The following is a 27982-nucleotide window of genomic DNA, read 5'->3' on the forward strand; positions in this document are numbered from 1 at the left end:
AGTCGTGACCCGGGAGCTCTCTTCGACTTAGCTCGAATCAACCAATTGTCCAGACAGGGATGAATCAGAATGCCCTCCTTGAGCAAGGCCGCCGCCGTCACAATTTTGGTGAAAGTATGCGGAGCAGTAGCCAAACCAAAGGAAAGCACACAAAACTGATGCTTTCCCAAAATTGCAAAGCAAACGAATCGCTGATGGAAGGCCCGAATTGGCACATGCAGATAGGCCTCCGTCAGGTTGACAGAAGTCAGAAATTCCCTAGGCTGGACAGCCAGAATTACAGATTTCAGGGTTTCCTTGCGAAAAGATTAAACCCAGAATGACCTGTTGACACCTTTCAGATTCAAAATGAGCCAAAAAGACCTCTCTTTCTTGGGAACTACAAAGTAAATGGAATACCTGCCGGTGCGAATGTCCTGCGGCGCTATTGGAACCACTGCCTTGAGGTTTAACAACCTGAGCAGCATCTGACGAAGAGCCCTCTTTCTTCCAAGTTGCCTGACAAGGAGAGGAAGCAATCTGGTAAAGGTCAGGAAAACTCTAAAGCATAGCCGTCCTGAATCACTTCTAGGACCCACTGATCTGTTGTGATCTCAGCCCACCCCCAATAAAACTCCTGCAACCGGACTCCCACCAGAACAGGGGGAAGGACCCGCAGCGAGTCATTGGGCCAGACAGGTGAGGATGAGCCACTGGCAGAGTCCCGACGCCCATAGCGAGCTCCCCCAAAAGACTGCATGCCCTGAAAGAAGCAACCCCTGGAAGAAAAAGGAGCAGAGCCCCGTCCAGGGTGGTACCTATGAAAATCCCACAAACGCCCAAGGGTGGTGCTTGGTGAGGTCAGTCCTCTGGGACCCAAGGCACCTTCAAATCACTCAACGCCTGAACCAGCTTATCCAATTCCTCCTCAAAGAGGAAGAAACCCCGAAAGGGAAATTTACTGAGCTTAGACTTAGAGGCCACATCCGCTGAATAACCATGAAGCCACAGGGTATGGCGAGTCACTACTCCGAGGGCCATTGACTTGGCTAACGCCCTCAACAGATCATACATGGCATCAGAGAGATAAAAAGCATCAAGCTCAATCTTCACCATCTCCTGATCCACTAAGGACCAGTCAGCAGACTCCTGGTCAAGGACCCGCTTAAACCACCGGAAACAAGCTCAAGCCACCAGAAATCGCCACCTGGACAGACCAAGGCAGCCACATCAAAACTCATCAAAAATCTTACAGTCCCTCTGAGAGCCAAACCGCCCTCAACTGGTACCATATGACAATGCGCGATAGCCAAGACCACCGCATCAACCACAAGAAACTTAAAAGTATCCCTTTCCCCATCAGGAATGGGGTAGGGCCTGGCCATGGATCGCGCCAGCGATAAGGTGCATCCGGTGTCTTTCACTTGGTATGCACCACATCCCGAATAGCCCAATAGATAGGGAAAGAGCGGGGTGCTAAACGTATCCCCCAAAGCAAAGGGTCCACAACTCGAGAGGGGGTTCTTAGCTTCCTCCTCAAAGCATAAACCCAAAGACACCTGGAGAACAAGCTCCTGCAGCTCTTCCTGGTGAGAAATGTGTACAACCTCACCAACCAGCATCTCCAAAAATTCTCCATCCAAATCCTCCATTCCCCCTAGCAGATCTTGGAGGTCCAGCCCAAAGTTCAAATCATCATCCAGCAAAACCAGATCAGCCAGAAAAAGTTCATCGTTCCAAGACACCCACGGCTGCTTGGACGATGACTGGAGAGACTGAACAGGGATAGCCGTTGCCAAAGACAGAACGGGAGCAGCCGTGGAAGGCAAAGAACCCCAAAAGTCCGAGACCCCTGGGACAGAAGCAGAACCCCCAGCCACCTGTAAATAATCTTTGTATATGGCTAAAACAAAATCAGTGGACAGAAAAGTTCTAGATACTAGCTTGATGCAGAAAAATGTGTACTGGAACAATATATGTATGTAACACTAATATCAGTAATAATAATTTAAAAAAAAATTTTTAGTGAGAAGATCTCAGTGCGGATTAGTCAGTCAAATGAACGGAAACCGTTCAATCCTTCAATCCGTGCGCGGGTAACAACCCAGCACATCACACCATCATACAATCTTACTCGTGTGTAGTGAATCAAAATAACAGTGCCCCTTGTTCAAATGGGACTCACTGGGCTTTGCCTCTCCAACTGCCATTTCTAATCTGGGCACTTTCTCTTGGAAGTTCATTTAGGACAGGTTCCTGAAGGATTACTTTCGAAACTAAGGCCAGTACTGGGCAGACTTGCACAGTCTGTGTCTGTATATGGCCGTTTGGGGGAGGATGGGCTGGGGAGGGCTTCAATGGCTGGGAGGGTGGAGATGGGCTGGAGTAGGTTTTAACGGAGATTTTGGCAGTGGGAACCCAAGCACAGTACCGGGTAGAGCTTTGGATTCTTGCCCAAAAATAGCTAAGAAGAAAAAAATTTTAAAATTTAAATCGAATCAGGTTGGGCAGACTGGATGGACCATTCGGGTCTTTATCTGCCATCATCTACTATGCTACTAAGAAACTGAATCAGCTGAATCATCTATGGGCTCCTTTTAACTAAGCTGCAATAGCGTTTTTTGGCTCACGCAGAATTGCCACGCTACGCGGCTAGAACTAACGCCAGCTCAATGCTGGCTTTAGCGCGTGCTAAAACCGCTATGGCAGTTCAGTAAAAGGAGCCCTATGTTTCTTGGAGTACAGCTTCTGCAATTGGACCCCTTGTGAAACTCGTTTGGGGAGTTCCTGCTTTTGCAGGCCGTCTACTTAAGTTAAGTCTTTTGACTGCTTTTTGGATAGACTGTGCCGTTATTCTACCTTGTCAGATAATGTGTTACTGCAACTTTATGTTATTTTGATTCACCACACACGAGTAAGATTCTATGATGGTGTGCTGGGTTGTTACCCGTGCACGGATTGAAGGATTGAACGGTTTCCGTTCATTTGACTGACCAATCCACACTGAGATCTTCTCATTAAAAATTTTTTTAAAAAATTATTACTGATATTAGTGTTACATACATATATTGTTGCAGTACACATTTTTCTGCATCAAGTTAGTATCATCTAGAACTTTTCTGTCCACTATATTAGTGCTGTTCTAGGATAATTTGGGTTTTCTTATGTTAAAACAAAATCAGGGCAAAAATTCCCCGGTGGCATCACAGAACTCACTGCAGGAGTAGAAAAACCAGCTAGGACATGTTCCATCCAAAACAAGAGGAAGGTCGTCTGAGGCCACGGGCAAAATGGCGGAACTTCCCACCAAAACAAAGGAAGTCCCATTGAAAACCAGTCTCCTGAGATCAGAAGTGGCACCGAGGCCTGACTAGCCCCTGCCTGTAAATCTGAGCAGCATGAAGCCGCTACAGTGGAAAGGGAATCTCCAGCGCTTGCAGTGGTCAAAATAGCCTCATCAACCTGACCACTGACAGATGAGGAAACCCCAGCGAAGGCAGCAGGGGAAGCCCGGGCTTCTCCGCTGCATCCTGCTGACAAGCAGCGAATGTGCAAAGAGGAGCCCTGCATGCCAGCACCTGAAACCAACACCGAAGCACACACCCTGGCCGCATCCACCACTCGGCACGCACATAAGACATGCTTTTTCAGCTTTTTAAAAAGTGCTCATAATGTACGTGCAGGAAACCTACACATAAAATCGCTGTAGAAACACGGCCGCCTCAGGCACTATTTATGTACTTTTTTTTTTCTCACAGCTCACAGTTGTAAAGATCAAGAGAGCAGACCCTACTGTCACTCTAAACCGTAGTCTGTGCCAGAAAGGTGGCCAGTTGTACAGCTGAGGCTCCTCAAGAAACAAAAAAAATTTGGGAAAATGGGGGGAGGGACTCATCCCTTTCGAGTGTGGTACCCCGAAGGTCGGCAGGCCACCCTAAAGGGTCCTCCAAGCTCTATCCAGACAGCAAAAAGGGACAAGAGAAAGATCACTGATCAAATTCAAACAGGCCCTAACTAACCAAAGGAAAGATTGCACAGGCTTACCACCTCTATCTGCTGGAGACTGAGAACAGACCGATTGTAGATGGGACTGCACAGCTCACCTGTACTACTGCCAAAAGTCAATATGTCTCAGTCTCCACCTGCTGGCAGAGGAGCGTAAAATTTTATAAGGCAGTAAATATCTATTATACTAAGGTTGATAATATAGATCAAAAATAACAAAAGACCTTAGATATACATATACTTTGTCCCGTTTAAGACCTCAGCGGTGCTAACTGTGAGAAATTTTCATTCACAGATTACAAGCACAAAGATCTTCATCGGTCATAATTTTTCATAGTTTTTTCTATATAAATAAATTTTTTGAAAAAATACTCATCTCTTTGTTAGAGAAGCATAGCAGGGGTTCTTCACCAACATAGGCTATGTTTCGCCCAGGGGGCTTTATCAAGGTATTTCCCCTTTAGTATGCCTGTTCCATGAGTACTGCCGAAAAAGTTTTTTCCATGAGTGCTGCCGAAAAAAACTTTTTCGGCAGCACTCATGGAACAGGCATACTAAAGGGGAAATACCTTGATAAAGCCCCCTGGGCGAAACATAGCCTATGTTGGTGAAGAACCCCTGCTATGCTTCTCTAACAAAGAGATGAGTATTTTTTCAAAAAATTTATTTATATAGAAAAAACTATGAAAAATTATGACCGATGAAGATCTTTGTGCTTGTAATCTGTGAATGAAAATTTCTCACAGTTAGCACCGCTGAGGTCTTAAACGGGACAAAGTATATGTATATTTAGAGGAGCGTAAAGCCATCCTTTCTGTGCCGGTCTGGAGGAACGCTAAAGAATATGAACTCGGTCGCTGACAATTCAGATTTTATATATACTGATTGTAATTGATTTTTTGAAATGCTTTATGTACAGTATGGTATATTTTAATGTATTATATATCAAGCTATGTCTTTTTATTAGTATTTTAGATTTGGTTTTATGTCTCTGATGCAGACGTAAGTATCAATTATACAATAAAATGACTTCCACCATTCTGTCTTGGGTTGCTCATGTTTCATTCTCGATTTATAACTCTTTTGTTCTGCATTTCATTTATTGGAATCTGCCAGAAAATCACAATTAAAGAGGGGTTTTGCTTTGTTTATTTTTGCCTTGTCTCTCAATAGAAAACTAAATACCTCACACCCCAATGAGCAAATCTTGTGAGTTTCACGCCACTGATCTTGTCTATTTGTATCCAGGATTAAAGAAAGTAGCAGCTAACACAAAAGCAAAGGAAACCAAACGGAACTCTGATTTTTTTTTTTTTGATTGGGAAATAAGCATACATTTAGGGTTTTCCAAATGGAGAGGTGTACAGTATTACATTACATTAGAGACTTCTATTCCGCCTATACCATGCAGTTCAAGGCGGATTACAAAAGAGCTAACTGGACATTTCCAGTGAAGTTACAACAGTTTTGGGGTGTTTTTTTTTTGGTTACAAGGGAGGAGAGGTACCTGGATTAATTCCGGAAGAACTTGCCAAACTTCATCCCATATAAGAAGCATTTGAGTGCATAAACCAAACCAGCAGCAATACAATGAAGAACTTAGGTGGCTTGTTACTGGGGAGATGGTACCATCTCTCTCCCTTCTGTGTTGTGTTCAGATTCCTGCTGAGGTCTTATCTTTGAACAGCAGCACAGATACTTAAAGGCGTGTTTCTTACAAGCTTTGCAATAGGTTACAGGAGGTGGGGGGGAAATGTTGTACACTTCTCCCTCAGTATTTGCGGGGGATAGGGGCAGAGCCGGACCGCGAATGGAGAAAAACAGCAAATATCTTCTCGTCCGGCTCTGACTCACCCCCGCCTTCCCCCCCGGCATCCCGGCCTTACCTGGTGGTCTAGCAGGCTTTCGGGGCAGGAGCGATCTTCCCAGACTGCCGTGAGTTCCCGTAGTCTCTCGAGACTACGGTGGGAGCTCACGGCAGCCATTTCCTATTGGCGATCTCCACAGGGGGAGGAGCGTAGGAAGATCGCTCTTGCCCCGAAAGCCCGCTAGACCACCAGATAAGGCTGGGATGCCGGGAGGGAGGCGGGAGCGTGATAAAATATGCGAGTGTGGAAACCGCGAATGGGGAAGGGGAAAGTGTATCAGCTGAGGAAAACATACACAGAAAGTAAAAAGGGAAAACAGAATTTAGTGATTTTTCTGTCATGTATTTCTTCTAGCCCTAATCAATCCCACCTTGAATTTCTTCCTCTTCTCCACCTCCTCCTTCAAGCAGGCCTCGTAGTTAGAAATCTCAGCTTCTACACACTTCAGTAAAGCTAAGAGTTCCTGCCAAGCATAAGGATACAGAATATGAGGTTCTCAATGCACTCTCCTTCCCAGACCCCATTCTACAATCTTCTCATCTGACAAGTCACCTTGGGAGAATACTTCTCATCCCCAGTCTGTCCTTTAGGCCTGATACCATGGCCACTCTTCTCCTTGCTGTGACAAGGCTCAGCTGCTTCCTTTTCCTCTTCCATTTTGACAGGAGACTGTGCACCTTCATTCTGCTTTGAAGAGGAAGAGCTCTTCCCACTGTCTATATGTAACAAAAATGGTCAAAACAAAACAAAAAAAAAACTTATCAAAAATGGCATCACCTCACTCAAAAAGCCTCAAAAAGCCTGTATTTCATCAAGCAATCACATCTACTACATGGTTCCAAGTGCAATACCTACCCAGTCACAGGTATCCCTATGCTTACTCCTAAATAAATCAACTGAGTAACCCCAACTATAGCGCAATGGTACTTCAAAAGACACAAGAATTGTTTTGCTATAAGGGAAAACAGGACAGGGGCGAAAATTTCCTGGCACTACACATTTAAGTGCACTAAATAGAAAGAAAATAATGAAATGGCAGTTAAATAAATAGTGAAAGCAGGGCCCTCGATGTGAGGTGCTAAGCTTTATAGAACGGGTCAAAAAGACCCATTCAGTGGCTTAAACGCAATGCTTTCAGCCGCACACCATCATAGGAGCCCTGCTTGTGCTATTTTAAAGTGTGATAACCCCTAAATAAAGATTTTTACACATATGCTTGCGATTGGTAGGAGGCTTAATACCTATTTAATTCTTCCTCTGTCTCAGGAAAACATTTCAGAGGGTGCAAGAGGCTCAACACGTCAATATTCATTCTTACTGCCCCTCACACATATACCGGTACCTGTTAAGGGACACAGGACCCCCTCCTCAGTTAGGTGCAGCAGGCCTGTGCTGATGATGGGTCCAAGATCCCTCACTGCCCGGTTGTAGCGCATACAGTCCACGCGCAGTAAGCTCTCCTCCTCGCCAAACAGCACTTTGGAGATGTGGGAAGTAACAGGACTGGACGGCCGGGTAGGGTTTGCCGAGCGAATGGGGGAGCGCAGTGGCGAATTGAAGGCGCTGCCAATCTCCGAAGCTGTATCGGTGCTCTCGTTGCTTGGTGTAGGGGATGGCTGGGATTGGGCGCTGGCGGTCGCTGAAACCCCCACACTGGTTTTGATGGAGAGTGGGATGGACAGGTCTTTCTGGGACTCCTTGAGTTTCTCAGCCAGGACGTTGATGGTATTAGGCAGCAGAACAGAGAGCTGGCCGGTGCTGGTAGTTCCTGCCACTGTGACCTCCTTCCCATGATTCTTTCTTTTATACCTCCAAAAAGAATGAAATAACCAAAATCATTCTCCGCTATTCTCTGAGCTGTGTTCAATTTACTTTTAGGAAGAAGCTGAAAACGTATTTTTTTTCTAACAGGTGTTTTCTTGAGTACAACATTGTATATATAAAGATGATTAGCCCTTTTCTGTGTATTTTATTCTGTTTTGTGAATACATTTGGTTTTATTTGTAAGCCGTCTAGAATTGGAAGATAGCGGAGTGTAAGATTTTTAAATAAATAAATATCTGTAACTAAAGAGCCATCTGGTGGTTCACACCAGGGTTAGTCTGCAAGGCTCCAATCTTGGCTCTGCCATGAACTCAATCGCTTAGTGCCTTCACGTAACAATAGATCTGGCCTGTTTTCCATTTCTTCTTCTACAACAGCTGCAAATCCACCTAATCAGAGACAGCAAGAAAGTCCCATGTGACAGGCTACTAATGGGTAGATTGAAAAGTTCTGACTATTAAGATCAAATGTATTTATGTATTGTATAAGAACAGCCTTACCGAGTCAGACCAATGGTCCATCAAGCCCAGTAGCCCATTTCAACGGTAGCCAATCCAGGTCACTAATACCTGGCCAAAACCCAAGAAGTAGCAATATTCCATGCTACCGATACAGGGCAAGCAGTGGTGTCCCCCTTGTCTTTCTCAATAACAGACTATGGGCTTTTCCTCCAGGAACTTGTCCAAGCCTTTCTTAAAACCAGCTACGCTATCCACTCTTACCACAACATCTGCCAACGCGTTCCAGAGCTTAATTATTCTCTGAGTGAAAAAAAATTTCCTCCTATTGGTTTTAAAAGTATTCCCTGTAACTTTGACTGTCCCCTAGTCTTTGTAAATTTTTTTTAATTTACTTATTTAATTTTAATTGAACTTGCAACATATTACATGTCATAAGAAACAGAAAATAGCTATTACAAACAAATAATAATCACATTTATACAAAACGTGCCTTAAGGAAAAATAAATAGCTAGTTCCTCTATAAGCTCTAAAGAAAGAGAGGCACAACCGAATTAGGAAATAAACAGATATTTCTTTCCATTCTTCCTATATTATTGGACTAATTTCCAATTTCTTCGCTAGGACCCGTAGTCTGCGGAGGGAACACCCCCCCAACCCCCTCCCCCGGGCGCATGCAGGATCCCCAGCAGCCTGAAAATAGGCTCCATACAAAGCAAAAATTAAATCAGGGGATAAAACCCCCGGGGGTCCAATGGGACTCCCTGCCACAGCAGGGGACCCAGCAGAAACCTGCCCCTGTTTGTCTAATAAGAGGGAAGGTCACCTGAGATTCCCACCAAAAACAACCCCTCCAGGGCCTGTAGCGGCTGGGTAGCCTGAACTGACCCAGCCACTAAAGCAGGCAAAAGCCGGCATCAGCTGTGAAAGAAAACAGCTGATAGGAAATCCCTCCGTGGGCGGTGGGGAAGACCGGGGTTCCCTGCAAACCGCTGCTGGCTCGCAAGGTGCTAGCAGCAGGGAGCCGTGGACGCCATCACCCGCTGGCAATGAGGCTCCTCCACCACACCGGCCTGAACAGCTGTTTTCAGGCAGACTGTGAGTGCCTCGCGTCTGGACCAAATTGTGCACCTTTTTCCCTGAGAAGTGCTCAATTGCTCCATACGCGACTTAGCTAAAAGAAAAGGGCTGGTTAGCTGAAAAATACAGTAATTTATAGCATATTTAAAAGGAAAGCAACCCTTCAGACCAGCACTACCTCAGGAATTTTTTTTTTTTTACAGAACAGACTCCACTTGGCTCTCCAAACAGTATGCCTTACCAATCAGGATGAAGGCTTACCACTGAGGCACCTCTAAAAAAAACGTTGGGGAGTTGGAGGAAAGGGGGGGGGAGGGATCCAGCATGTGACACGCCGGGTTTGACACCCCCGAGGTCGGACGGACCCCCAAACAGGGTCTACCCAAGCTTAATTCGGCAAAAGTCCTAAACAAATTGGGTATAGTTCACCATACCTGCTAGAGACTGATAGAAGACTGAGATAATTAGGGAGGAGTCACATGATACGTACTATTCCAAAGTTTTGTCTCTGTCTCCACCTGCTGGTCATGAAATATAACCTGCTTGTAAGATTAACCTATGCCAATCTGTAGAGTTGCTAAAGTCATTGCATATTTTGGGTTGACATTTGTTTACAACAATGCAGAATTTTCCGAACACAGTGATCTTGTTGGTTGATAACTAGACATCTTACCCTTAAAAAATTCTGGAATTATGCCATATAAAAACTGGTGACAGATCATAATTGCTTTGTATTGGAATCTAAATGCAACTGGCAACCAATGCAGTTGTTGAAGTTATGGCTTAATGTGCTCATATCTCGATATTCCTGTTATATATGTTTGTTTTAATTATGTGTGATATTGTAACCTGCATAGATAATGGGTGTCCCCCCTGCCAACATCTCTCTCACCCCCATTCCTCCCTCCCGCCAGCATCTCTCACCCCCGTCCCCCGATAGCCAGCGTCTCTCTCACCCCCATTTCACACCCATAGCCAGGGTCCCTCGCTGCCTCGTTTCCCCCATAGCCAGTATCTTTCTCTTACACTCATTTCCCCCCAAAGCCAGTGTCTCTTTCACCCCTGTTTCCCACTCCCATAGCCAGTATCTCTCTCACCTCCATTTCCCACCCCCATAGCCAATATCTCTCTCACCCCGTTTCCCCCTCCCAGCCAGCATCTCTCTTACCACTTTCCCCACCCCTGCCAGCATCTCTGTCACTTGAGTGACCTTAGGCATCTGGCCAATCAGAGACTTAGGTCACTCCCAGTAGATCCCAGGATGCAACTGGAAGGAGGCCTAAGGCCCTGATTGGCCCAGGTGCCTAAGGCTCACCCTAAGGGCCTTAAGCCCTTCCTTGGTGCATCCCAGGATGCACTGGGAAGGCCCACCATTTTGGAAGAGGTGGGTCTACCGGCAGGAGGGAGTGGGCATTCCTCTTGCCAGCCATCTACTAAAAAAACTGGGGGTGGGAAGAATCAGGTAGAGTGTCAGGGAATGTTGGAAAGGTGTCAGGGGATGTTGGGTGGGGTGTCGGGGATTCGGAGTATTGACAGGGCCCGGCTGCAGGAGGGAGTGAGCATCCCTCCTGCCAATTGTATGTGGGGGGTGGAAGCGCTGGGGGTGTTAGGCAGGTAGGAGTGGGCATCTCTTCTGCCATGCGGTTGTGGGTGTTGGGGGTCCTCTGTCACTGCTGGCTCAGATGATCGTGGCAGGGGTATTCTCTCCCCAATCAGCTGAGCTGGCAGAACTCCCTGAAGCCACTGTTTAGCACATCCTGCCAGCTCAGCTGATCAGGATTCCCTTGCCTTGATCAGCTGAGCCAGCAGAAGCGTCTAATGTAGGCCAGCATTTTGCAGGCAGCTCTAGGGACACATAAACTCGCCCAAGACAACTTCTGCGCAGACTAACGCCCAAGCCTAGCCTTGGGTGAACTTAAGTGTCCCTATGCATTTCCCTAGACCTACAACAAACGCCTACAGTGTAGGTGTACTGCCTCTGGGAGTTTTGTTTTTCAAATGTGCATCTCACATGGTAAGACACCTAACGCTGCCTACAATCAGGACACCTGATTTCAAAACCAACTCCTTAGTGACTAGGGCAGGGGTGTCCAATGTCGGTCCTCGAGGGCCGCAATCCAGTCGGGTTTTCAGGATTTCCCCAATGAATATGCATGAGATCTATTTGCATGCACTGCTTTCAATGCATATTCATTGGGGAAATCCTGAAAACCCGACTGGATTGCAGCCCTCGAGGACCGACATTGGACACCCCTGGACTAGGGGATATTACCTGATAGCAGAACTGGTGTTTCGGTCATCATCCTCATCTTCATCGTCAAAGTCATCCTCATCATCAGAGTACTGCTGGTGTGGCGGAAGTGGGATCCGGGACCGGCCCACTCCTGCTGCCAGATCCTCTTCCTCCTGTAGATCCCAATAAAGGAGGATTCTGGTAAATCAGCTGCGAGGTGTTCAGAAAGGGGAGAGGGCATTTCAACAGTTCTCATTAAGTAGTACAAGTTATTTGAACTCACAAAACTAACATCAACATAGATGTGCCATGTTTCTAGAGGACACCAACAGCTGATAACTACCAGGCTTATTCACACATCCTACTAGATCTCTGCCTGGTGAAGGTCAACACACTTAAAGATTGTGTTCAATCGTTCCTCAAGTATAAAATATCTGATAAGGAATGCTTCTCTCATCGTCATCTGTCACGCTGCTAAAGTTTTTTTTGTTTTTTTTAAATTTTTTATTCATTTTTCATACTACAACAAGTGTATCATAGAAAATTATACAATCTCATAAAATATACACTTGATTTTCCTTCATGTATCACTATAAATACAATATAGTAACATAGTAACATAGTAGATGACGGCAGATAAAGACCCGAATTGTCCATCCAGTCTGCCCAACCTGATTCAATTTAAAATTTTTTTTTTTTTTCTTCTTAGATATTTCTGGGCAAGAATCCAAAGCTTTACCCGGTACTATGCTTGGGTTCCACCTGCCGAAATCTCTGTTAAGACTTACTCCAGCCCATCTACACCCTCCCAGCCATTGAAGCTCTCCCCTGCCCATCCTCTACCAAACGGCCATACACAGACACAGACCGTGCAAGTCTGCCCAGTAACTGGCCTTAGTTCAATATAGCAATGTTACTTACCGTAACAGTTGTTATCCAGGGACAGCAGGCAGCTATTCTCACTAGTGGGTGATGTCATCAGACAGAGCCCCGGTACGGACGTCTCACAAGCACGTGTTGCTTGTAGAAACTTAAAGTTTCTAGATGCCCGCACCGCGCATGCGCCGGTGCCTTCCTACCCGGAGATCCGGGCGTGTCTCCTCAGTTCAGGTAGCTAGCCTGAGAAGCCAACCCAGGGGAGGTGGGTGGGACGTGAGAATAGCTGCCTGCTGTCCCTGGATAACAACTGTTACGGTAAGTAACATTGCTTTATCCCAGGACAAGCAGGCAGGTATTCTCACTAGTGGGTGACCTCCAAGCTAACCTCAGTGGGATGGAGGGGGAGTTGGCGACTTAAGAGAATAAATTTTTCAATACTGTTTGGCCAAACTGTCCATCCCGTCTGGAGAGAGTATCCAGACAATAATGTGAGGTGAATGTGTGAACCGAGGACCAGGTGGCAGCCTTACAAATTTCCTCGATTGGTGTTGATCTGAGGAATGCTACTGAGGCTGCCATTGCTCTGACCTTATGGGCTGTGACCTTACAAGGAAGTGATAATCCAGCCTGGGCATAGCAGAAAGAGATGCAAGCCGCCATCCAATTAGAGATGGTGCGCTTTGATACGGGTCTTCCCAACTTGTTAGGGTCGAAGGAGACAAAAAGTTGAGGAGTGGTTCTGTGTGGCTTGGTGCGATCCAGGTAGAAAGCCAAGGCACGTTTACAGTCTAGAGTGTGAAGGGCCGATTCTCCGTGGTGAGAATGAGGCTTAGGGAAGAATACTGGAAGTACAATGGATTGGTTGAGATGAAATTCGGAGACCACCTTAGGCAGGAATTTCGGGTGAGTGCGGAGGACCACCTTGTCATGGTGGAATACTGTGAATGGTGGGTCCGCCATCAATGCCTGGAGTTCGCTGACTCTGCGAGCGGACGTAAGGGCTACAAGGAAAAGCACTTTCCAGGTGAGATACTTCAGAGGGGCCCTGTTGAGTGGTTCAAACGGGGGCTTCATGAGGTGGGAAAGGACTACATTGAGGTCCCAAACCACTGGGGGTGGTTTGAGAGGAGGGTTAACATGGAAGAGTCCTTTCATAAATCTGGCGACCACCGGATGGGCCGAGAGGGGTTTCCCTTGTAGAGGCTGGTGGAACGCCGCAATAGCGCTCAGGTGGACTCGTATGGATGTGGACTTGAGCCCAGATTGAGATAGGTGCAGGAGATAGTCCAGCACGGAGGATAAGGAAGCTCGCTGAGGTTCCTTTGACTTAGAAACGCACCATGAGGAGAATCTGGTCCATTTCTGGGAGTAGCATTGTCGAGTGGCGGGCTTCCTGGAAGCTTCCAAGACTTCCCTCACTTCTTGTGAGAATTGGTGAGGGGTTACGTTGAGAGGAACCAAGCTGTCAGGTGGAGAGACTGCAGGTTGGGATGAAGTAGTGATCCTTGATGTTGAGTAAGTAGTGAAGGAAACACTGGAAGTGGTACTGGTTCCCTGCTGCTGAGTTGAAGTAGGAGGGAGAACCAAGGTTGTCTGGGCCACCGAGGGGCTATTAGAATCATGGTGGCCCGTTCGAGTTTCAGCTTGACCAGAGTCTTCTGGATCAGCGGGAATGGTGGGAACGCATATAGAAATCGTTTCCCCCAGTTCAGTAGAAAAGCATCTGCCTCGAGGCGATGAGGAGTGTAGATCCTGGAGCAAAACTGAGGCAGTTTGGCGTTGTGGGGAGCCGCAAAGAGGTCTATCTGGGGCGTCCCCCATTGCGTGAAGATTTGGTGAAGGGGGTTGGAATGGAGAGTCCATTCGTGCGGTTGTAGCAGACGGCTTAGTTTGTCTGCTAGGACGTTGTTCTCCCCCTGGATGTATACTGCTCTGAGTAGGGCGTTGTGGCGCACCGCCCAGTCCCAGACTCGTAGAGCTTCCTGGCAAAGGAGGGACGAGCCCGTGCCCCCTTGCTTGTTGATGTAATACATGGCAGCCTGATTGTCTGTGCGAATGAGGATTACCATGTCGTGAAGTAGATGTTGGAAAGCTTGGAGCGCATTGAAGATGGCTCTGAGTTCCAATAGATTGATTTGGTGTAGTCTCTCCGCACTGGTCCAGAATCCTTGGGTGCGGAGACCCTCCAGGTGGGCCCCCCATGCGTAATTCGACGAATCGGTTGTGAGAACTTTCTGATGGGGGGGAGAGTGCATCAGCAAACCTCTGGATAGATTCGAAGAGGTCATCCACCAAAGTAGAGACTGCCGAAGAGCAGGTGTGACTACGATGCGTTTGGATAGTGGATCGGATGTCTGATTCCACTGTGATGCCAGGGTCCACTGGGGGATCCTGAGGTGGAGTCTGGCAAAGGGTGTCACGTGTACTGTGGAGGCCATATGGCCCAGGAGCACCATCAGTTGTCTCGCCGGTATGGTTTGGTGAGTGATCACCGACTGGCAGAGATGAAGAAGAGACTCCATGCGTTGCCGGGGCAGGAATGCTCGGAGTCGGGTGGTGTCCAGGACCGCTCCGATGAAGGGGAGGGACTGGGTGGGTTGTAGATGGGACTTGGAGAAGTTGATCTCGAAGCCCAAATTCTGGAGGAAGTAGGTTGTAACCAAGGCCGCCGAAGTGACCTCTGGGGCTGACGGGGCCTTGATGAGCCAGTCGTCGAGGTATGGAAAGACCTGTAGACCCCTGTCCCTGAGTGCTGCGGCCACTACCACCAGGCACTTTGTGAAGACTCTGGGGGACGAAGATAGGCCGAATGGTAGCACTCGATACTGTAGGTGCAGATTTCCCACCCGAAATCTGAGGAACTTTCGGGAGGCCGGGTGAATGGGGATGTGAGTGTAGGCCTCTTTGAGATCCAGGGAGCATAACCAGTCGTTCTGCTCGAGGAGGGGGTATAGAGAAGCCAAAGTCAACATGCGAAACTTCTCTTTGACCAGGAACTTGTTGAGGGCCCGAAGGTCTAAAATGGGTCGCAGGTCGCCCGTTTTCTTCGGGACGAGGAAGTACCGGGAGTAAAACCCTCGGTTCAATTGGTCTGACGGGACCGTCTCGACCGCCCGAAGCTGAAGTAAGTTTTGGACTTCCTGAAGAAGAAGGGCGGTCTGCGTCGAGCTTGAAGGATACTCTCTTGAAGGATGGTCCGGGGGGACCCGGTGGAATTGAAGAGAGTATCCTTCTCTTATGATGGAGAGGACCCATAGGTCCGTGGTTATGGCCTCCCATCTGTGGTAAAAAAGATGGAGGCGGCCCCCTATGGGAGAGGCCGAGGTTATGCTCCCGGGAGGGGCGTCAAAAGGGCTGGGGAGCCTTAGGTACAGCGGGTGGCTGGACTTTTTGCTGAGACTTCTGGGGGGGTTGTCTCTTCGCAGGCTGTCTCGCCGCGGGCGTTTGTCTGGGCATGTAACGCCGCTGGTAAATCAGGGGTGGCCTGGAAGGTCGAGACTGTTGAGGTTTGGGTTTGGGCCGTAGGATGGATTGAAAGGATTTTTCATGATCCGACAGCTTCTTGGTAACAGTTTCGATAGACTCATCGAACAGGTCGGCTCCAGCACATGGTACGTTGGCGAGTCTGTCCTGTAGGTTGGGATCCATATCGATAGTACGGAGCCATGCCAGGCGACGCATAGCTACCGCGCTTGCGGCGGCGCGTGCCGAGAGTTCGAATGCATCGAAGGAGGATTGCATCAGCTGGAGTCGTAATTGGGAGAGGGAGGCTACCACTTCCTCGAACTCGAATCGAGCTTGGTTGTCTATGAACGGAGTGAACTTGCGGAGTACCGGCAAGAAGAACTCCAGATAGGAAGAGAAAAAGAAGTTGTAGTTTAGCACCCGTGACGCCATCATGGAGTTTTGGTAGAATTTTCTACCAAATTTGTCCATCGTTCTTCCCTCTCGGCCCGGCGGTACAGAAGCGTAGACCTGGGAGGGATGAGAGCGTTTGAGGGAGGACTCGACCAATAGGGATTGGTGGGAGAGTTGGGGGCCCTCGAACCCTTTATGGTGCACGATGCGGTATCGAGCATCGAGTTTGCTGGGGATCGCCGGTATGGAATACGGCGTTTCGAAGCACTGCATGAAGGTCTGGTCCAGTAATTTATGCAAGGGGAGCCGGAGCGACTCCGTTGGAGGGTTAGGTAAGTGCATGGTGTCCAGATACTCTTTGGAGTATCTGGAGCCCGTGTCAAGGGTCACGTCCAGATCATCCGCCATTTGTCGGAGGAATGATGAGAAGGACAATTGTTCCGCCAGCGTCGGTCTGTGGGACGGGCTGGAGGAGGATGAGGCCTCCAGGTCTGTGGACATCGGGGAGTGACAAGGAGAATCGGTTACCGGTGTCTCCTCGTACTCCGGGCCCCTCGGAGGGGACGCCTCTGTTGAGGAGTATCCCCTACGTTGCAGTTTTTTCTGCGGTGACACCTCCGAATGGCGTGAGGAGTGCCAGGATGAGTGTCTCGATCGGTGCCCGTCTCGGTGGCGGGACGGGGATCGGGATCGTCTGTGCATCGCATGGTCTCCCGAGGCCCCCAAGTGGATAGGGCTGGAAGCGGTGGATCGCAACTGGGTTTGCGATGCGGATTCTTGCGATGCTACCCAAGTCTGGTAAGGAGTGCGGAAGAACTCTTCCTGACTATGCCCAGGGCTTCGAGTATCGAGCGGGGGTCTGGTCCCATGTTGGCGCGGAGGCGTAATGGGTTCTAATGGCGGCATATCGGTAAGCGAGGTTTGCCGCGTGTGCATCGCCGCCCTCCCCCGTTCGTCCTCGTCGGTTGTCGAGGTCGAACGGTGTGGGGGAGGGGGAGGGGGCGGACCGCCCCTTTGGGTCGGTACCGGGAGGTCACCCTGTATGGCAGCGATGAGCCCGGGTCCGATGGTCTGCATGAGCTCAACGAATTGAGCTTCTAGCACGGACCGTAGCGAAGCCGATAGGGAGGGATCCGCACCGAAAGGGGGTCCTCCTGCACGGACATCGCGCTCCTTCGAGGTCGAGTGCTTCTGCTTAGCAGCTTTCGGCACTTTGATGACCATTGGTGGCACTGTGGAAGGAAGAGGTACCTGAACCGAGGAGACCGGGGCAGGCACCGACGTCGAGCTCGTGGATGGTGTCGGGGCGAGCGATGCCGGTTTCACCACACTCGATGCAGGGGTGGTCGATGCCGGTTTCGCCCGAACCGGGGAGGTATCAGATGAAGTGGAGGCTGTGGGATCCTTAGCTGCGTCCATCTTGAACATCGATTCCCACAATAGGCAACGCCGCTTGAAAGAGCGTGCCGTAAGGGTAGAGCAAGGCCCGCACGATTTCGGGAAGTGGTCAGGGCCCAAACACTGCAAACAGCGCCAGTGAGGGTCCGTGAGTGAAATCGCGCGTTGGCACTTGCTGCACTTTTTAAACCCGGTGGTTGGCCGGGACATAGGCCGGAAAATCTCCGCCGCGAGGTCGAAGCCAGTGGGCCTGAGCCACGTGGCCGGCCCGTTCGACCCGCCGGAGGAAATAATCTTCTTTTTTTTTTTTTTTTTTTACGAAAATAAAAGAACTGTTAACTGTAATTAAAAGAAAGGCGAAAACGCGGACAAGGAAGGCAAATTTAACTGAATTCAGCTAGCGCATGATGAAGTTGAACTTCTCAGCTCCGCGGAAAAGAAAGAACTGAGGAGACACGCCCGGATCTCCGGGTAGGAAGGCACCGGCGCATGCGCGGTGCGGGCATCTAGAAACTTTAAGTTTCTACAAGCAACACGTGCTTGTGAGACGTCCGTACCGGGGCTCTGTCTGATGACATCACCCACTAGTGAGAATACCTGCCTGCTTGTCCTGGGATAATTAATATTATTTTCTGATTCTAAATCTTCTGTGTTCATCCCACGCTTCTTTGAACTCAGTCACAGTTTTACTCTCCACCACCTCTCTCGGGAGCGCATTCCAGGCATCCACTACCCTCTCCGTAAAGTAGAATTTCCTAACATTGCCCCTGAATCTACCACCCCTCAACCTCAAATTATGTCCTCTGGTTTTACCATTTTCCTTTCTCTGGAAAAGATTTTGTTCTACGTTAATACCCTTTAAGTATTTGAACGTCTGAATTATATCTCCCCTGTCTCTCCTTTCCTCTAGGGTATACATATTCAGGGCTTCCAGTCTCTCCTCATACGTCTTCTGGCGCAAGCCTCCTATCATTTTTGTCGCCCTCCTCTGGACCGCCTCAAGTCTTCTTACGTCTTTCGCCAGATATGGTCTCCAAAACTGAACACAATACTCCAAGTGGGGCCTCACCAATGACCTGTACAGGGGCATCAACACCTTCTTCCTTCTACTGACTATGCCTCTCTTTATACAGCCCAGAATCCTTCTGGCAGCAGCCACTGCCTTGTCACACTGTTTTTTCGCCTTTAGATCTTCGGACACTATCACCCCAAGGTCCCTCTCCCCGTCCGTGCATATCAGCTTCTCTCCTCCCAGCATATACGGTTCCTTCCTATTATTAATCCCCAAATGCATTACTCTGCATTTCTTTGCATTGAATTTTAGTTGCCAGGCATTAGACCATTCCTCTAACTTTTGCAGATCCTTTTTCATATTCTCCACTCCCTCTTCGGTGTCTACTCTGTTACAAATCTTGGTATCATCTGCAAAAAGGCACACTTTTCCTTCTAACCCTTCAGCAATGTCACTTACATACATATTGAACAGGATTGGCCCCAGCACCGAACCCTGAGGGACTCCACTAGTCACCTTTCCTTCCTTCGAGCGACTTCCATTAACCACCACCCTCTGGCGTCTGTCCGACAGCCAGTTTCTGACCCAGTTCACCACTTTGGGTCCTAACTTCAGCCCTTCAAGTTTGTTCAACAGCCTCCTATGAGGAACTGTATCAAAGGCTTTGCTGAAATCCAAGTAAATTACATCTAGCATATGTCCTCGATCCAGCTCTCTGGTCACCCAATCAAAAAATTCAATCAGGTTCGTTTGGCACGATTTACCTTTTGTAAAGCCATGTTGCCTCGGATCCTGTAACCCATTAGATTCAAGGAAATACACTATCCTTTCTTTCAGCAACACTTCCATTATTTTTCCAACAACTGAAGTGAGGCTCACCGGCCTGTAGTTTCCTGCTTCATCCCTGTGACCACTTTTATGAATAGGGACCACATCCGCTCTCCTCCAATCCCCCAGGAATCACTCCCGTCTCCAGAGATTTGTTGAACAAGTCTTTAATAGGACTCGCCAGAACCTCTCTGAGCTCCCTTAGTATCCTGGGATGGATCCCGTCTGGTCCCATCGCTTTGTCCACCTTCAGTTTTTCAAGTTGCTCATAAACACCCTCCTCCGTGAACGGCGCAGAATCTACTCCATTTTCTCGTGTAACTTTGCCAGACAATCTCGGTCCTTCTCCAGGATTTTCTTCTGTGAACACAGAACAGAAGTATTTGTCTAGCACATTTGCTTTCTCCTCATCACTCTCCAAATATTTGTTCCCAGCATCTTTTAGCCTAGCATTCCATTTTTTATCTTCCTCCTTTCACTAATATATCTGAAAAAATTTTTATCTCCCTTTTTTACATTTTTAGCCATTTGTTCTTCCGCCTGTGCCTTCGCCAAACATATCTCTCTCTTGGCTTCTTTCAGTTTCACCCTGTAGTCCTTTCTGCTCTCCTCTTCTTGGGTTTTTTTATATTTCATGAACGCCAACTCTTTCACCTTTATTTTCTCAGCCACTAGGTTGGAGAACCATATCGGCTTCCTTTTTCTCTTGTTTTTATTTATTTTCTTCACATAAAGGTCCGTAGCCATTTTTATCGCTCCTTTCAGCTTAGACCACTGTCTTTCCACTTCTCTTATGTCCTCCCATCCTAACAGCTCTTTCTTCAGGTACTTTCCCATTGCATTAAAGTCCGTACGTTTGAAATCTAGGACTTTAAGTATCGTGCGGCCGCTCTCCACTTTAGCTGTTATATCAAACCAAACCGTTTGATGATCGCTACTACCCAGGTGAGCACCCACTCGAACATTAGAGATACTCTCTCCATTTGTGAGGACCAGATCCAATATCGCTTTTTCCCTTGTGGGTTCCGTCACCATTTGTCTGAGCAGAGCCTCTTGAAAGGCATCCACAATCTCCCTACTTCTTTCCGATTCCGCAGACGGAACATTCCAGTCCGCATCCGGCAGGTTGAAATCTCCCAACAGCAGAACCTCCTCTTTCCTTCCAAACTTTTGGATATCCACAATCAGATCCTTATCAATTTGCTGCGATTGAGTCGGAGGTCTGTAGACTACACCCACGTAGACAGAAGTTCCATCTTCTCTTTTCAGAGCAATCCATATCGCTTCTTCCTCTCCCCAAGTCCCTTGCATTTCGGTCGCTTGGATATTGATCTTTACATAGAGAGCTACTCCTCCACCTTTATGACCATCTCTGTCCTTCCTAAAAAGATTATATCCCGGTATGTTTGCATCCCATCCATGTGATTCACTGAACCATGTCTCTGTGATAGCAACAATATCTAGATCTACCTCTAATATCAGGGCTTGCAGATCATGAACTTTGTTGCTTAGACTGCGAGCATTTGTGGTCATCGCTTTCCAGCTATTTTTCAGCGATAATCTCCTTTTTTGTATGGATTTTTGTGTCGTTTCACTTTCCGTTGCAATACTAAGAAATGAGTTGCTGATATTGCTTATGTTGCAGCCTTTACTACTATCATTCTAAATTCATGTACAACAATATCTGGAAATGTATATATTACATAATATGTATAACAATTGTTACTAAAATTTAAAACCCTCCCTTCCCTCCCCTCCTCATACAAATTACAATTATAATAAAAATATTGACAAATACATATATATTATGAGATAAATAAAATAAAAATAAAACCCACCCACCTCCCCTCCTAACAAATAATTTATTATGGGAAAATGATATCATTCATTACAGAAGTCTGCTAATGGTCCCCAGATCTTCTGAAACTTACCAAAATAACCTCTCTGTGTTGCTAATGCACGCTCCATTTTATATATATGGCACGCTGCTAAAGTAAAAACACACAACTACTACATGTGCAGGAGGACACTAGATACATTAATGTAATAGACCTAGGAAGGACTGCAAACGTGCAGCATTTTTGACAGTGTTTTATTCCTGAGCTTATGCAGTCCTTCCTAGGTCTATTACATTAATGTATCTAGTGTCTTCCTGCACATGTAGTAGTTGTGTGTTTTTACTTTAGCAGCGTGACAGATGACGATGAGAGAAGCATTCCTTATCAAATATTTTATACTTGAGGAATGATTGAACACGATCTTTAACTGCTACCAGTGCTCACCAATGTACCACAAGGATTAGCCTGTCTAAATAGATAGACAGGCTGATATATAAAATGAACTAACTGGAGCATATGGCAGAAGTCACTTACAAAGAAAAATGGGGGTTTACCTGCTAATTTTATTTTCTCAGGTTCAATCAGATTAATCAAAAAACAAATGGGTTCATACTGATTTACCAGCAGATGGTGACAAAGAGCAAAGCTTTTGAGCTCTGTCACATATAAGGCACTGTGCAGCCAATTAATGAATGACAGACCACTTGAACTTTAAACACTACATTTGAGGGCTGCTCAAAAAGTATCAGACCTTAATTTTTCTTGCATAAACAAATAAAGCTAGGGAGGCATGGTTTGGTACACGGATGTAGGCGACCCTAACGCGCATGCTTGAATTTTTTCCTGCCTACAGAAGCTGTCAGTTACCGGCAGACCGCCGATGGGTGAGAAAGTGTAAGTGAGCGCTGTCCGATTTTCTTTTTTAAAAAAAAATTACAATTAGTCAACAAAAGCACATTCAACTTACAAATATACACAGCCAAACCATTTTCTCCCACCCACCCATCCAATCAACACAGAAACAGAAACATAGATTTTTCCAATAGCCTTACCCTGTTCAAATTAATAATGTCCTCCCATCCTCCCCAAATGCTAATAATACTCAAAGGTCAAAATTAGGACAAAAATATCCCCCCTCCCTGGATGTGTATAAAAATAAACAAAAGCTGATTCATAATCAAAGACCTACTATAGTGAAGTAATATATGATGTCAATGGGTCCCAAACCAATTTAAATAAATTATTGTGTCCCAAACTGTCGGCATTCATTTTTTCATATCTATAGCTGGAGCACAAATTTGCCCACCAGAAAGGGAAATTTAGGCAGTCGTAGTTCTTCCAATTTTGGGTTATCATCTGCATGGCTATCCCAATCATGACAAGAAAAGACGGCATTTATATCGATCCATAGGGGGTTTAACAAGTAATAACGTTCCACATATGACCGCCTCATACGTCAGTGGAATTGATGATTCCAATATGTTGTTAAACTTACCTCATATTGACCTCCAAAAGTTAAGTATCAAAGGACAATAGAACAACAACACTACTGCATTAAATTTTGTGTAAAGCTTGGGAATTCCCAAGTGGAAACGATCCGCAAGATTGAATAGGCCTTCGGGGACGAAGCAATGGGCACCACACAGATAAAGGAGTGGTGCAATCGCTTCAGAGATTGTCGCACATCAGTAGAGAGTGAAGCACGTTCTGGTAGGCCCTCAACACCCAGAAATGTGATCGTCATTGACCAAGTGAGGACCCTGGAGATGCAGGATTGTCAAATCACGATCAGAGAACTTGCAGATGAGGCAAGCATCAGCGTTGGATCCGTTCATTCCATTTTGACTGAGGATTTGGGCTTCAGAAGAATTTCAGCGAAGTTTGTGCCAAAGCTGCTAACGAACCTGCCCATTCTTCACATTTGATACGGAGTTTCCTGGCCGAACCCAACACACCTGTGATTCCTCAGGCTCCCGACATGGCTCCGTGTGACTTCTGGCTTTTCCCCAAGCTAAAAATGCCCCTGAAAGGGACCAGATTTCAAGAGAAGACATCATGCAGAATGCGACAGACCAGTTGCGAGCAATCTCAAAAGAGGCGTTCCAGCGCTGCTTACAACAGTGGCAGAACCATTGGAAAAAATGTGTGGCAGCTCAAGGGGTCTACTTTGAAGGAGATAAGCGTAAGATTGTTGTATCTGAATACGAGTATCTTTTATGAATAAAGGTCTGATACTTTTTGAACAGCCCTCGTATAACCAGCCAGTTGTCAACCAAGCACAATAATTCATACAAACTAACCACAGAAGACCTTAGGTGGGCCTCTGGACTGGTCTGATTAGACTCATGGAAAGAAAAATGCAATATGTCCTAAATGAGGTGCCTATGTAGTTTACAATAAAATTAGCATGCAAAACAGACCAGTCCAGAACCAAGGTGGATAAAAATCAATGATTTAAAAAAATATTGGATTTTTTAAAATTTAGAACAGACTTATGCTTACTTGTTTTTAAATAAAATGCTTTTTTTGAAGAAAAAAATCTATCTAAAATACATTATAATGCAAAAGTTATTCATCATGAACTAAGGATTAGGTTTTATTTATGTAGCATGAGGCTGTATATTCATGCATTGTTTAAATTTTTTGGTAAATGAATTCCATTAATCCATTCACAATGTCACAGGCAATTTTTCTATCTAGAAGATATCATCACAGATTATTGGCACTGACGGATGGGACATACCGAAGCAGTACTCATCAAGGGTGGGACCCCTGAAGGGCCTCCACAAGAATGCACTCACCAAAAACAGTGTTCCAACGTGCCTGATCATCCACCCAGTGGTAATGCACATTAAAATGCAGAGAAGACCAAACTGCAACTTTACAGATATCCACCAGGGTTACAAGAGAGGAATCAGCCCAGGAAGCCACCTGACCTTGAGTGGAATGAGCTTTGAGAAAATCCGGAACTAGTTTCTTCTGAAGAAGGTATGCTAAAGAGATAGTCTCATTGATCCAGCACACAATCAAAGCCTTATAGGCACCTTTCCCCCTTATGACTACCTGCCAGGAGAATAAAAAGACGATCTGACTGCCTGAACTCGAGTCCGTTTCACATAAGTACCGAGGACTCTGCGGATATCTAACGTGTGCAACTGTCTCTCAACTACCCAAAACCGGAAGGGCAAGTCTGATTCACATGAAAAGGGGAAACGACCTTAGGAAGAAAGGAAGAGGCCGCAGCACCACATGCTCCTTCGAAAACTCCAGGAAGAGAGAATGACAAGAAAAGACTTGAAACTGTGACATGAGACGAGATGAGGAGGGCTACTAGAAAAAACATCTTCAAAGTAAGGTCCTTCAGAATGCAGGAGCTAAGGGGCTCAAACGGAGGATGGAAAATCAACACCGAAAGGCGAACCGGAGATCAAATCAACTTTGCTGCTCTCCAGAAATGGATCACATCAGGAAGAGACGACAACTGACACAAAAGACCTCTAAAGGAGGACAAGGCTGCCATCTGAACCCTCATAAAGAACCAGGCAAGACCACGTTCCAGGCCGTCCTGCAAAACTCCAAGATGTGCGGCAGGGATGCATGCTGGGGATTGACCACCCGATCGGAACACCAGTCCTTGAAGAGGCACCAAATGCGCACATAAAACAGTTACTTACTGTAACAGGTGTTATCCAGGGACACCAGGCAGATATTCTCACACATAGGTGACGGAGCCCCAGTACGGACACTTGAAAAGTGAATCGCAACTTTAAGAGTTGAGAAAGTTCACATTCAGCCTGCACTGTGCATGCGTGAGTGCCTTCCACCCAATGTAGGCACGCAGTCCCTCAGTTAAGATAAGCCAGCTAAGAAGCCAACCAGGGAGTTGGGTGGGTTGTGAGAATATCTGCCTGCTGTCCCTGGAAAACACCTGTTACGGTAAGTAACTGTACTTTATCCCAGGACAAGCAGGCAGCATATTCTCACATATGGGTGACCTCCAAGCTAACTGGAAAGGGATGGTGGGAATGCTGGCCTTTAGGAAAATAAATTTTGTAAACCAGATTAGCCGACGTGCCCATTCCATTTGGAAAAAGTTTCCAAACAGTAATGTGAAGTGAAGGTATGAACTGAGGACCAGGTGGCAGCTTTACAGATTTCCTCAATAGGAGTAGATCTAAGGAAAGCTACAGAAGCTGCCATAGCTCGGACCTTGTGAGCTGTGACACAAATCTCCAGTTGCAGTCCAGTCTGAGCATAACAAACGAGATATAGGCCGCTAACCAGTTGGAAATCATTCTCTTGGAAACAGGATGCCCCAATTTGTTAGGATCAAATGAGATGAACAGTTGGGGAGATTGTTCTATGAGGCTTTGTCCTGTCAATATAGTAGGCCAAAGCACGTTTATAGTCCAGAGTGTGAAGCGCCGTTTCTGCTGCATGAGAATGAGGCCTGGGGGGAAAAAAAAACTGGAAGCACAATTGACCAATTGAGATGAAACTCCATGACCACTTTCGGTAGAAACTTTAGATGGTGAAAAACTGTTAAGGGTGGATCTGCCACCAACACTTGTAACTTACTGACCCATCTGACAGAAGTGAGCAAGATTAGAAAAACAATTTTCCAGGTAATAAACTGGAGATGAGCTGTGGCCATTGGTTCAAATGGAGGCTTCATCAAGCTGGAAAGAACAACATTAAGGTCCCAGACTACAGGATGAGGTTTGAGAGGTGGTTTAACATTGAAAAGTCCTTTCATGAATCTGGAAACCAAAGGATGAGCAGTAAGAGGTTTTCCCTCGACTGAGATGTGGAAAGCTATAATAGATGGACTCTAATAGATGCTGATTTGAGTCCAGAGTCCGAAAGGTGAAGTAAATACTCTAACACAAGATTAACTGACAAGGAAGTAGGATCATGATGATGCAGAAGACACCAGGAAGAAAACCGAGTTCACTTTTATTGATAACACTGTTCAGTAACTGGTTTCCTGGAAGCGTTGAGAATATTGTGGACAGGCTGAGAAAGATGTAATTCAGCCGAGTTCAGCCCGAGAGATACCAAGCTGTCAGGTGTAACGATTGCAGGTTGGGTTGAAGAAGAGCTTCTTGATTCTGTGTACGCAGAGAAAGAAATATTGGAAGAGGAATGGGCTCCCTGGTGCTGAGTTGAAGTAAAAGGGAGAGCCAATGCAGTCTGGGCCAACCAGGAGCTATGAGTATCATGGTGGCTGACTCCTGCTTGAGTTTGAAAAGAGTTTTCAAGATGAAAGGAGTGGGAGGAAACACTTGCGTCCAATCCAGGAGAAAGGAATCTGCTTCCAGACGATGAGGTGAGTAAAGTCTGGGGCAGAACTGGGGCAACTTGTGGTTGTGGGGAGCTGCGAACAAGTCCACTTAAGGAGTGCCCCATTGTGCTAAGATGAACTGGAGAGCTGTCGAGCTGAGAGTCCATTTGTGAAGCTGAAGAATTCTGCTGAGATTGTCTGCCAAGGAATTATGCTCGCCTATGATGTAGACTGCCCTCGGGAAAAGGCTGTGGGCCGTCGCCCAAAACCAGATTTTCTGAGCCTCTTGACAAAGCGGAAGAGAGCCTGTGCCTCCTTGTTTGTTGATGTAGTACATCGCTACTTGATTGTCCTTGTGAAGGAGGAGGACTTGATCGCTCAGAAGATGCTGGAAAGCTTTCATTGCATAATATATTGCTCTAAGTTCAAGCAAATTGATGTGAAATTTGCGCTTTGGTAGTCCAATGGCCTTGCGTTTGAAGATCATTCATGTGCACTCCCCAGGTGTATGGGGAAGCATCCGTTGAGAGCATCTGTTGATGAGGAGGTAGATGGAAAAGGAGACCTCTGGATAGATTGGAGGAGGTCATCCACCAGTGGAGCGACTGCTGAAGAGATGAGGTTACAGAGATATGTTGAGAAGCGAGGGCCCACTGTGGAGTGCGTAGGTGCAGCCTTGTAAGTGGTGTGACATGAACTGTAGAGGCCATGTGGCCTAGGAGAACCATCATGCACTTGGCAGAGATCATTTGGAGATGAAATATCTGCTGACATACATGGAGCAGAGTGGTTAGGTGATCTGGAGGGAGAAATACCCTCATGAGAGTAGTATCGAGAATGGCTCCGATGAAGAGACGTTGAGTCAGTTGCAGGGACAATTTGGGGAAATTAATTTCGAAGCCCAAGGCTTGAAGGAAAGAGATGGTCTGAGTTGTCACCAGTTCCACCTCTTCAGATGCTAAAGCCTTGATCAAAGAATCATCCAGATAAGGGAAAACCTGAAGACTGCAGGAACAAAGAGCTGCCGCTACCACAATCAGGCATTTCGTGAAGACCCTGGGAGAAGATGCCAGGCCGAATGGAAGCACTTTGTATTGGTAATGGTGCTGATTCACTTGAAAGTGGAAGTATTTCCTGGAAGCCGGATATATCGGTATATGAGTATATGCTTCCTTGAGATCCAGAGAGCATAGCCATTCGTTCTGCGCTAAGAGGGGCTAGAGAGATAGCATACAGAATTTCTCTTTAATTAGATTTTTGTTGAGAGCTCTGAGATCCAGAATGGGTCGCAGTCCTCCCGTCTTCTTTGGTGCTAAGAATAGCAGGAGTAGAATCCCTGATGGTGATGAGAGAGAGGAACCTCTTCAATGGCATTGAGAAGAAGAGAGGTCTAGGCAGGGTTTAAAGCAGACTCTCTTGGTGTATGAACTGGAGGAA

General features: G+C 46.7%; 1 protein-coding gene across 2 annotated transcripts in view; it reads right to left on the minus strand.

Moving 5' to 3' along the window:
• Window positions 1-27982, minus strand: part of BAP1 (BRCA1 associated protein 1) — a 108690-nt gene that overhangs the window by 13792 nt on the left and 66916 nt on the right. For both annotated transcript variants that reach the window (XM_033926343.1, XM_033926344.1), the window contains 4 exons: window positions 11488-11621; window positions 7195-7661; window positions 6405-6568; window positions 6223-6315 (listed from right to left, as the gene is read on the minus strand). In XM_033926343.1, the coding sequence (XP_033782234.1) occupies window positions 6223-6315; window positions 6405-6568; window positions 7195-7661; window positions 11488-11621 (858 nt within the window). The remainder of the gene's footprint in view (window positions 1-6222; window positions 6316-6404; window positions 6569-7194; window positions 7662-11487; window positions 11622-27982) is intronic.

Source organism: Geotrypetes seraphini, chromosome 17 (genome assembly GCF_902459505.1).
Source record: "Geotrypetes seraphini chromosome 17, aGeoSer1.1, whole genome shotgun sequence".
Lineage (NCBI taxonomy): Eukaryota > Metazoa > Chordata > Amphibia > Gymnophiona > Dermophiidae > Geotrypetes > Geotrypetes seraphini.